The 12,119-nt window shown below is 45.4% G+C and overlaps 1 protein-coding gene across 1 annotated transcript in view; it reads right to left on the reverse strand.

Moving 5' to 3' along the window:
* Positions 1-12,119, reverse strand: part of CEP72 (centrosomal protein 72kDa) — an 82,769-nt gene that overhangs the window by 16,151 nt on the left and 54,499 nt on the right. The window contains exon 5 of the mRNA XM_006900172.1: positions 10,903-11,069. Within this exon, the coding sequence (XP_006900234.1) occupies positions 10,903-11,069 (167 nt within the window). The remainder of the gene's footprint in view (positions 1-10,902; positions 11,070-12,119) is intronic.

Below are 12,119 nucleotides of genomic sequence, written 5' to 3' on the forward strand. Positions count from 1 at the left end.
GTAATCACCGAGTCAGTCATCTCCTGACCCTCTGGTAGTCACTGTGTTAACCATCTCCTGACCCTCTCTTAATCACTGTCAGTCATCTCCTGACCCTCTCCTGGTCACTGTGTCAACCATCTCCTGACCCTCTGGTAGTCACTGTGTTAACCATCTCCTGACCCTCTCTTAATCACTGTCAGTCATCTCCTGACCCTCTCCTAGTCACTGTGTCAACCATCTCCTGACGCTCTGGTAGTCACTTTGCCAATCATATCCTGACCCCCTAAGTCACTGTGTCATCCATCTCCTGACCCCTTGGTAGTCACTGTGTCCACCATCTCCTGACCATTTCTTAATCACTGTGCCAACCATCTCCTGACCCTCTGATAGTCACTGTGTTAACCATCTCCTGACCCTCTCTTAATCCCTGTCAGTCATCTCCTGACCCTCTGGTACTCACTGTGTCAACCATTACCTGACCCTCTCCTAGTCACTGTGTCATCCATCTCCTGACCCTTTGGTAGTCACTGTGTTAACCATCTCCTGACCCTCTCTTAATCACTGTCAGTCATCTTCTGACCCTCTCCTAGTCACTGTGTCAACCATCTCCTGACGCTCTGGTAGTCACTGTGCCAATCATATCCTGACCCCCTAAGTCACTGTGTCATCCATCTCCTGACCCTTTGGTAGTCACTGTGTCAACATCTGTTGAACCTCTGGTAGTCATAGTGTCAACCATCTCCTGACCCTCCCTTAATCACTGAATCAACCATCACCCTGACCCTCTGGTAACCACTGTGCCAAACATCTCCTGACCCTCTGGTAGTCACAGTGTCAACCATCTCCTAACCTTCTGTTAGTCAGTGTGCAACCATCTCCTGACCCTCCCTTAATCACTGAATCAACCATCACCCTGACCCTCTGGTAACCACTGTGCCAAACATCTCCTGACCCTCTCTTAGTCACTGTGTCAACCATCTCCTCACCCTCTGGTAGTCACAGTGTCAACCATCTCCTAACCTTCTGTTAGTCAGTGTGCAACCATCTCCTGACCCTCTCTTAGTGACTGTGTCAACCATCTCCCTGACTCTCTCTTAGTCACTGTGTCAACCATCTCCTGAACCTCTGGTATTCACTGAGTCAGTCATGTCCTGACACTCTCTTAGTCATTGTGTTAACTATCTCCCTGACACTCTGGTAGTCACTGTGTCCACCATCTCCTGAACCTCTGGTAGTCACTGTCTCAACCATCTCCTGACCCTCTCTTAGTCACTGTGTCAACCATCACCCTGACCCTCTCGTAATCACTGTGTCAATCATCTCCTGACCCTCTAAGTCACTGTGTCAACAATCTCCTGTACCTCTTTCATCACTGTGTCAACCATCTCCTGACCCTCCCTTAATCACGGAATCAACCATCTCCCTGACCCTCTGGTAGTCACTGTGTCAACCATCTCCTGACCCTTTACCCCTCTCAGTGTAATGCCCAAGTAGAGCTGACGTCCCACCATCCCTGCTTCTCAAGAGCACCCTGGCTGCACTTCCTTCAAGCCCGTCTGTCAGTCTGCTGCACTGTGGAGACCTGCATGGTCCTGGAAGCTATGCTACTAGTGCTCAAAGACCAGCAGGTGGACTGATGAAGGAGGAGGACCGGCCTTGAACGTCTGAAGTAGCGGCCTTCAGAATCCCTGCAGACAATGGCAGACCACTGATGGACATATTGCCATAAGAGGAGCCCCTTGGATGGGAATGTACCCACAGTGTGATTAGAGAAGAGCTGATTCTCCCTTTAATGACGTGAATGGAGTGAAGCTTTCACCCAGTGGAAGGCCTTCATTGGATATGTGGCAAGACTCAAAGTGAGGAGCTATAGCTGCAAATATCCATTAATAACTGGAACATCAAGTGTACGAAACATGAATCAAGAAAAACTGGAAACTATAAACTGGCATGGAGTGGCTAACGATCAAGTACAACACCGCAGGCATTAGTGCGTGGGAGGGACTGGCGCCAGCCATCCTCAATCAATCACACAGTCTCCTTACGCCACAAATGATCGATCGAAGAGGAGTGGTATCGCACTCCTCAGCGAAGAGAACATTTCAAGATGTATCCTGAAGAGCAGTGCTGTGATGAACATGTGGAGGATTTCCACCAGCTTCTGTATTCTGAAACGGCTTGAACATGTGAGCACAATGAAGGAACCATAACTGGTGACTGGAATGTAAAAGTTGGAAACAAAGAAGAAACAGCATTTGGAACATACAGCCAAAGGGACAGAAATGAGGCTGAGTCTGAATGACGGAATTTCGCACAGTGAATGATTTCTTCATTTCAAATGCTTCTAAACAAATCTGAAGCTCCAATTATACACACGAACTTTACCTGATGGACTAATTAAGGATCAGACTGACCACATCCGTAGAAAGAGACTTTGGGGAAACTCAGTACCAGCTGCCAAAACCAGTCCAGGGGCTGACAGTGGGACAGTCACGCACCCACGTCATCAAATCAAGCACCTCTCACAGTGACCCTGTGAACCGCAGGCCGGAGCCTTGTGCTGTCCTGCACTGTCCTCACCGTCTTTGTCACGGTCAGGCCCACTGTGATGGTCCTGGATCAATTGCTCTCCCTCTATTTTGCTGACATTCTACGTTTCCTGACTTGAGCTCCCTCTCCAGGGTTTGGTCCTCCTGAACAAGTGGCTTGAAATATCACCGTCCTTGCCTCTAAGGAGCACTCTGGGTGCACTTCCTTCACGACAGATCTGTTTGTTCTTTCAGCATCCCACACTATACTGAATATTTTTCATTAACACCGTAACTCAAAGGTATCAATTCTTCTGCCTTCCTTATTCACTCTCTGACTTTCAGGTGCATAGGAAGCTAACTAAAAAGACCATGGCCTTCGAAGAGGTGCACCTACGTGTTCAAACGGACATCTCTGCTCTTCAGAACTTTGCAGAGGTCCTTGAAGGCAGATTTCCCCAGTGCAGCACATACTTTGATGTCCTGACTGCTGCTACCACAGGTGTTGATTGTGGATAAGTAAAATGGAACAGCCTTATAGAAAAAAAAAAAATAAAAAATAAAAAGTTTAAAAAAAAAAATCCACCCGATGCTCTGCCGGAAAAGGAGGGACAATCTCCTCCTGTACCTGTCGGATCTGATTTGACGGTACAGACACACACAAAACAAAACAAAAAAAAGTAAAATAAACTTCAATGACCATTACAGAGATTTTGGATTTCCATTCATCCATTGTTGCATTTTTCTCCCTGCCCATCCCTCCCCCCCACTGCCCCACAGTTCACTCTTCTCTTTGAAAAGTAAGGGAAAAATTCTTTCATTGTTGTACAATCCCCTCCCCCCAAGTACACACCACTGTGTGACCTTCATTCTGGACTCTTGTCATGACCATAATACCCAATCATTTATCGCTTTTGAACTGTTCTCTCCCTCATCTGTTTCAGTGCAGGATATATAGTTTATCCAATCTTTCTCAGTCTCAAAAATCTCTGTAAATGTTCATTAAAGTTAATAAAATTTTTTTTAAAAGTAAAAAAAAAAAAATAAAATGGAACAGCCGACAACTTCAATATTTTCTCCATCTATCATGGAGGGACCAGTTCTTGAAGAGGGACGTCATGCTTGGGAGGTTGGAGGGACAGCGCAGGAGGGGAAGACCCTCAATGAGATGGACTGATTTAGTGACTGGGGTCATGGGGGAAGGTGTGTCAGACAGTAAGATTGACACAAGATAGAGCAGGATTTAGGGCTGTTGTACAGAGGGTTGCTATGAGTCGCAAGCGACTTGATGGCACATAACAACAACAACAATCATGTTCTTTACTGGTCAAGTGGTAAAGATTGTTTCCCTGATACTGAGAAGTAATCCATATTGAAGACTGTAGTCTTTGATCTTCTCCATCAAGTGCTTGAAGTCTTACTTTCTGCAAGCAAGCTTGTGTTTACATAACACAGGTTGTTGATGAGCCCTCCTCCAGTCCTGACACCACATTTCTCTTCATACAGCTTAGCTTCTCAAATGATTTGTTCAGTGCACAGACTGCACAGGTCTAGAAAATGTATACAGCCTTGACATACACCATTCCTGATTCTAGACAATACAGTGTTCCCTTGTTCTGTTCTGAAAACTGCCCCTGGGCCTAGACAAATGTTTCTCATGAGTACAAGTAAGTGTTCTGGGGTTCCCAGTCTTCTCAATGTCAACCATAATTTGCTATTATCCACACAGTCAAATGCCTTTGCACAGTCAATAAAACACAAGTGAACATCTTTCTGGTGTTCTCTGCCTTCAGACAAGACCCGATATCAGCATGAAATCCCTCGGCCATGGCCTCTTCTGAATCCCGTATGAATTTCTGGCAGTTCCCTGTTGATGTACTTCCTGTTCCAGCCATTTAAGAGTAATCTTCCCCAAGACTATGAAGGGGCGTTTGGCTGAGCGTCGAGTAGCTGTGCTGTCACCTAAAGGCATGTGTTCTGAACCCCAGTTACTAGGGAGGAGAAAGATGGGCAATATTCTCCCTTGCGATCTACTGCCGTTGGAAACCTCTGCAGGTCTGCTACGTGTCAGCTCCAAGTGGATTACGTGCACAAAAGCGGCAGGATTTCACTTGTACGTGATATTCCTGATATGGTTTGATAATTTCCAATTAGGTCACTTTAAAAAACAAAATCAAATACAGATCTCATCCACTCAGTTGGCCGTCTTCCACAGGTGTTGGCAGACACTGGTGAGCATGTCCAGGGCTGCGTCTCTTTCCTGAAACACCTCAGCTGCTAGGTAATCCATAAATTCCTGGAAGTCTTGTTTTTGGCCAATGCCTTCAGTGCAGCATGGACATCTTCCTTCAGTACTACTGGTTCTTGACCATGTGCTCAGAGTTCACTAATTCTTTTTGGTACAATCACTCTGTGTACTCTTTCCACCTTTTTTTGATCTCCCAGTATCACTCAACATTTAGACCAGCGAATCCTTCAGAGTTGTGACTCGAGGCTTGAGTTTGTTCCTCAGTTCCTACAGCCTGAGAAGTGCTGGGCGTGCCCTTTCCTTTTGGTTTTCTAACTCCAGCTCTTTGCTCTTGTCACTAGAAACTTTGCATTGTCTTCTTGAGATGCCCTCCGAAACTTTCTGTTGAGTCTCCTACTTCAGCATTCCTTCCCTGTTCTGTCTTCTTTTAATTCTGATCAAAGTTTCTGAATCTCTTGTAACATCTACTTCCTCCCTGCCTGTGTAGTGACCTTTTGCTTTCTTCACAGATGATGTCCTTGGTATCATTCCAAAGCTAGTCTGGTCTTTGGTCATGTGAACTTTCTCCCAGCCTTCAAAATAATATGAGTACTTACAGTTTCTCCCCAGGATGGCAATTAAAAAAAAAAAACACAACCCAGCACAGAAGTAAATTATCTGCCCACAACAGAGCTACGGCGAAGATGGGAAGAGGACACTGTGTCACCTACCCATGAGGGCAATGTCCAGGGTCGATGGTCCCCTAAGGTCTTTGACAGAGAAAGCAGCTTTCTTTTTGTTTTTTGTGGTTTTGATGACAGCACTGAGGGTGGCACACAGGCAGGTGAGGTAGACGACGTGGTCTGAGCACAGGTTCCTGTGCTTGGTCCCGTGTGCAGGACACCGTGATGGTGAGGCTACGGGTCCTTGGTGCTCCAGCTCAGAGGTGGAGCCGAGAGCAGGCAGGAGCACTCTTTTCTCTCTGCTCTCACCCTACACCCTCGGCCATCACTGGGCTGCTGGCCAGATCCTCCTGACCCCACTAGTGGTTCCTGCAGCAGCAGCAGCAGTGATGGTAAGGACTCTGGAAGCAGGCTCTTAAAAGGGTTCAACGTGCTGCTCACACAGCGTCCAAGTCACAGCACATCCTACTTCACAGAATATACAGCAAACATGAAGTGGCACACACCTGCACGCTGGTAAAAGCTCCTTGTATCACGTGACAAGCAGTGTAACAGTCTCTAAGGATGCTATCAGGTGCCAATGAACAGACCCGAAGGAAATCCTGCCCAGTCTTGCTCCAGCTTCACCATCTCAGTGATGTCTGACCACTGCCGCCGTGTGTCAGTCCACTTCCTTGACACCTTCCCCTCTTCTATTTTTCTATTATTCTTTCTCCAGGAACTGACCCTTCTGGGTAACCTCCTCAAGCGTGTGAGGAGTCTCACCATCCTTGCCTCTAAGGAGTTTCCTGGGGACACTGTTTACAAAACTGACATGTTTGTTTGTCTGGTAGCCCAAGGTATGATCAATATTCCTAGACAACACCACAATTCGCAAGCATCACTAGTTCTCTGGTGTTCCTTATTTATTATCCAACTTACATATGTATCTGACGTGACTGAAAATGTGATGGCTTGAGTAGGGAGCACCTTAGTCTTGAAACTGACATCTTTCACTATAGAGAGGTCCATGACAGTAAATTTGCCCAATGCAACACCTCTTTCTTTATTTTTATTAACTGCTACTCCTTCCACAGACCCCACCATGCCAGCACAAGCTTGCTGAACAGTGACGGCATGCAGGCTGCTGTGACACTGGAGGCTATGTCTCCAGTTATTTCACATGCCAGCAGGGCCAACCATGGTGGACAGGTCTCAGTGGAGCTTCCAGAAGAAGACAGACGAAAAGCAGGACTGGCCACCTACTTGTGAAACAGCAGGCCCTGGAAACCCTCTGTATTGCAGAACAAGTTCCACGTAGAGCTAAAAGACAAGAGACCCTCGGGTTGGAAGATGCTCAGAATCTCCCTCCTCCTAGTAAAGCACCTGGAGGATGCAGATGGAGTGTGGCCTTCCACGCGCAGGCCTTCAGCCGCTGGACTGCCACAGCTCAGAGGAGGACAAACACTTCCCCAAGCGCAGGCCTTTGGCTGATGGACTGCCACAGCTCAGAGGGAAGACACACGCTTCCCCACGCGCAGGCCTTTGGCCGCTGGACTGCCACAGCTCAGAGGAGGACAAACAGCTGCACACACTCACACAGCACTGGAATGGGAACGGTTCAAAGCACAGACTCAGGACAATGGGAAGCTGTAAAAATGAAACAGAGCGCATAGAGACCAACATCCTAGACATTTGTGAGCTGAGATAGAGGGGTATTGGCCCTTCCAAATCCAAAGCTACTTGCATGATCTACTACACTGAGAACGAAAATAAAAGAGGAATTGTGTCACATTCATTATCAAAAAGAGCATTTCAATATCTATCCTTAAGTACAATGCTGTGAGTGATGGGAATCTACCCACACATACACAGAGAAGACCTCCTGAAAGAACTATTATTTAAAGGAACGCACCAACCACTAAAGCCAAAAATGAAGAAATTGAGGATTTTAGCAATTTTTTGCAGTATGAAATAGATCAAATATGCAATCAAGATGCATTAACAGTAATAGGTGACTAGAATGCAAAAAGTGGAAACAAAGCAAGAGGACTTGCACTTGGAAAATAATGGCCTTAGGGACAGAAATGAGGCTGAAACTCATATTACAAAATTTTATACAAGGATTGCACAGCTTGGTGGGTGGAGATATGGGGGAAGGAAATAGGAAGGATCTGGGTGAAAAAACAGGAAAATTATGGGCAAGGTGTAATGGTGATTAATTTTATAAAACAGATTAGAATGATTATACAATAATTATACAAAATATAACATGAATGCAAAATAGTGTAAAACACAATGTATATGACCTTTGTAAGCAAACCAATAAAAATAATGTATATGAATGATTGTATAAAATTCAATGTATATGAAAGAAACATGACATGTGTGAATGAATGAATGTTTGAATGGTTGTATGGAAACCAATACAAAATTAAAACAAAAAAGAACATGGTGAGGAGCAAGAGCAGAGATGAAGGGTCCAGATGATAAAGTGTCTTTTATCAAGGAGGTAAAGCATCTTCAACATGCAGGGCTGACCAGAAGATTTCAAAGGACAGCTTGAGAAGACAAAGCAAAATACTGTGATGGAACACACAGATGCGTCTCAGGGAGGGTGCAGTCAGAGGGCTCCTTGGAGGCAAGGACAATAAAGCTTCACCTCACACCCTCTGGGCATGCTGAAGGAGAGCTTTTCCTTCAGGCTTGAAAAGGTGGAGAGTCAGGGAAGAAAGGGAGACCCTCAGGGAGATGGACTGACACAGTGCCTGCAGCAATGGGCTCAAGTGTGTCAGAGACTATAAGGTTGGCATGGGACAGGACAGAGTTCAGGTCTGTTGTTCACAGGTCACTATGAGTCGTACTGGACTCGAAGGCTCCTAACAACAACACACACAGGAACTAATATCAGAGATTCACCACATAGTGAAATGCTAAGTTTAGAAATAAATCATTTATCTACAACCAGGAGAGGATAAAATAGATGAATGGGAGCTACTAGGAATCAAATCCCTATGCACATCAAAAAACTTCTTCAACAGGGCAAAAAGGGAAGCCACGGACTGGGAAATGACATGTCAGATAGGGACTTATATGTAGAATTTATAAAATACTTGAGCACCACAAGATAAAGGTAAATAATCCAATAGAAAAATGGGCACAGGATATGAACAGACACTTCACCAAAGAAGACATTCAGATGGCCAAAAAGCACATGAAGAAATGTTCAAAATCCCCAGCTCTAACACAGATGCAAATCAAAGAAATTATGAGATATCATCTCATCCCAGTAAGAATAGCAAAATTTAAAAGAGCAGCAAACAACAAATGCTGGCGAAGTTGTGGAGAAACGAAAACCCTTATTCACTGTTGGTGGGAGTGTAAAATGGTGCAACCACTGTGGAAGGCGGTATGGTGCTTTCTCAAAAAGTTGCAAATAGAGAAACCATTTGACCCAGCAATTCCACTACAGGGAATATACCCTAAAGAAACCATAAGCACCACCCAAGCAGATATATATATATGCACACCCATGTTTATTGCTGCTTTGTTTATAATAACAAAGAGTTGGAAACAATCTAAGTGCCCATCAACAAACGAATGGCTAGAGAAGCTGTGATATATTCACACAATGGAATACTAGGCTGCATTGAAAACCAAGGAACTCATACAATATTATTCAAAGTGGGTGACCCTGGAGGACATTATGCTGAGTGAAATATCTCAGTCACAAAAGGACAAATACTGCATGGTGCCACTGTTGTAAAACAGGACTGACATCGGGGTTGGGGGAGACTGAGAAAGATGGAATAAATTATGTATACTGCATTGAAACAGATAATGGAGATAACTGTTTAAAGGGGATATGTGATTAGGTATTATTGTCATGACCAGAGTCCAGAATGAAGGTTGCATAGTGGAGTAGACCTGGGGGTAGGGATTGTAAAACAATGAAAGAATTTTTCTTTTACTTTTCAAAGAGAAGAGTGTACTGGGCAGGGGAGGGGTGGGTAGGGAGAAAAGTGCAACAATGAATGGAAATCCAAAATCTGTGTAAATTTTCATTAAAATTAATAATAATAATTTTTTAAGAAAAGAAAGAAATCATTTAAGCACAAGTGTAGATGGGAATCTGAATTCTTTGTCTCTGACATGGGTACACAGACAGCCAGACAGGCCACACCTGGCAGTCTGCTGATTGGAACAGGGACAGCTAAACCCCTGACTGTGGCAAACTCAGTCCTGTCACATGCTCTTAGGACATTACAGCCAAGCTGGGCCACGAAGCAAGTCCCAGCACATTTAAAAGGATGTAAATTCAGTTATTTGTCCTTTTGTGATTGAGATATTTCACTCAGCACCAGGATAGATGAAAAAGAGATTGAGGTTGTTAACAGTTAAGATTGTTCAGCTCCACAATCAATACTCTTGGCACCAGCAGTCAGGAAAAAATAAAAAGGTCAGTTGCATTGGGAAAATCTACTGTCAGGGACCTCTCCCAAGAACTGAGAGGAATTTTATCAGTCTAGAGATTAAGGAGTGCCTGATTCAGGCCATAGTCTTTGCAGTTAGATGCTATGTATCAGAGAGTTGGACAATGACTAAGGATGACAGAAGAAGAATCACAGCCTTTGAGTTGTAATGCTGGAGAAGAGTCCTGAACATACCATGGACCACCAAGACAACAAATAGATCTGTCTTAGAGAGGGCGGAACCAACTTTCTCCTTGGAGGCAACGATTTTGAATCTCCACCTGAGATACTTTGGGCACATGACTGGAGGGAACTAGTCCTTGGAGAAGGACATCATGCTGGAAAGGTGGAGGGGCAGCACAAGAGAAAACCCTGGATGAGATGGATGACACAGTAGCTGGCGTAATGGGAATGAATTAAGTGTGCAGCAAGAGATGGTGTGAGATCGATGCCAGACACAGGAAGATCTCCAAGGAGCCAGAAGTGGAAGCTGAGGGGACAGGGCCTTCTTCTAGACCTGGCTTCCTGAACTGGGTCTGGCTTCTTCAACTGAGGAGCTCTGGGAGGAGGTGAGGGTGGCCTGAAGCTCTTGGACACAGTGGGATCTCAACACAGCCTCCACTTATCAGAAAGAACAACTCTGAGGGCCACCTCGGGAATGAATAACGAAGACAGATGCTTATGAGTAAGTCCTAGTGAGAAGTAAATTCCCCAGACTATGCATGTGAAGGTCAGGCACCACGCCGTCCTCGGACGCCCTTGTCAAGGCAGAGGTCCTGCTCCAGGCCCTGGCACAGGACTTTCTCAGAGCTCAGGGACCTCACCTCACAGCTCAGCTCCACACAACCCTTTCTTCCTTGTGCTCTGAGAGGAGTAGAGTGGCTAAATGAAACACTGACTCTTCCCATAATCCTACAGCCCAAGCCTTCCGCAGACTTTGCCAGGTTCTCATGCTGGAATGCGCCCTGCGACACTCCGGGATGAGCAGGGCTGCTCTCTGGCTGTCTGCTGCTGCGTGCTTTGAAGCCTACCTTGTGAGCTGGGGAAGTCCGCACCCTGCTCCCTTCGGCTGGAACTCCCAGGAGGGTTGCTGAGGTCCCACTCACACTCTGCAATGAGGTTCAGCACGGCCTCGTCATCAACATCCACGGCTGCGTTGGGCAAGGAGTCAGCATGTTTGGCTCTGCAGTGGTGGGGTCTGCAAAGAAACGCAAACTCAACTCTCTCCATTCAATAAGGATACACGCGGCCATCGAGACGCAGGGGCAGACACTGCCAGCAGGACATAAGGCTCTGAATCAGGAATGCTTCAGGGCAACTGAGGGTACGTGATGGCTTGGTGGTGAGGGACAGCATTACCAACTCAAAGTCACACGTTCCATGAGACTCACTGCCTCTGAAAACCCACTGGAGGGTCTGCTTGGAGCGGGTTCCGATTTGATGGGACTAACAGCATGAAAAACTCACAGCTAACATATATACAGTGAAAAGCTGAAAGCTTTGCCCCTAAGATGGCAGGACAAAGATGCCTGCTCTCCTCACTTTTATTCACCATTGTACTGCAATTTCCAATCTGGGAAATTTGTCAAGAAAAAGAATTAAAAAGCATCTATATTGGAAAGGAAGTAGAACTGTATTTGTAAATAGGGTTGGACAACTGGCACTCAGTCGAGGTATAGGTTTCGCATGAGCACCATGAAGGACGCTGGATTCCCATTATTCTCAGTGTTAGCCAGCCCCAGGATGGCCCACACACTCAACTGTGTTTGTATATAAAGCAGAAATAGACATTCTTCTGCTGTTCTATCCTTTCACCCAAGATTCATCTGACATACCCCTTATGCCACAGCCTCTTCTGAATCCAGCCTGACACTCTGGCAGTTCCCTGATGATGTACTATTCCAGACATTTAAAAATAATGTTCAGCAAGATTTTGATTGGATGTGATATTAATGATACTGTTTGATAATTTCTACATTCCACTGGATCACCCTTTTAGGAATGGGATCAAATATGTATTTCTTCTAATCACTTGGCCAGGTAGCTGCCTTCCAGATTTCTCGGTAAAATCTGGTAAGCACATCCAGGGCTGCATCTGTTTGCTGGAACACGTCAATTGGTATTCTATTAATTCTTGAGGCCTTGCCTTTTGCCAATGCCTTCAGTGCAGCTTGAACTTCTTTCATCACCGATCATTTTCCATCATACGCTACTTCCTGAAATGGTTTCATGTCAGTAAATTCTTTTT

Source organism: Elephantulus edwardii, unplaced genomic scaffold (assembly GCF_000299155.1).
Source record: "Elephantulus edwardii isolate Elephantulus edwardi_28Jun2011 unplaced genomic scaffold, EleEdw1.0 scaffold00274, whole genome shotgun sequence".
In the NCBI taxonomy this organism is placed as follows: Eukaryota; Metazoa; Chordata; class Mammalia; order Macroscelidea; family Macroscelididae; genus Elephantulus; species Elephantulus edwardii.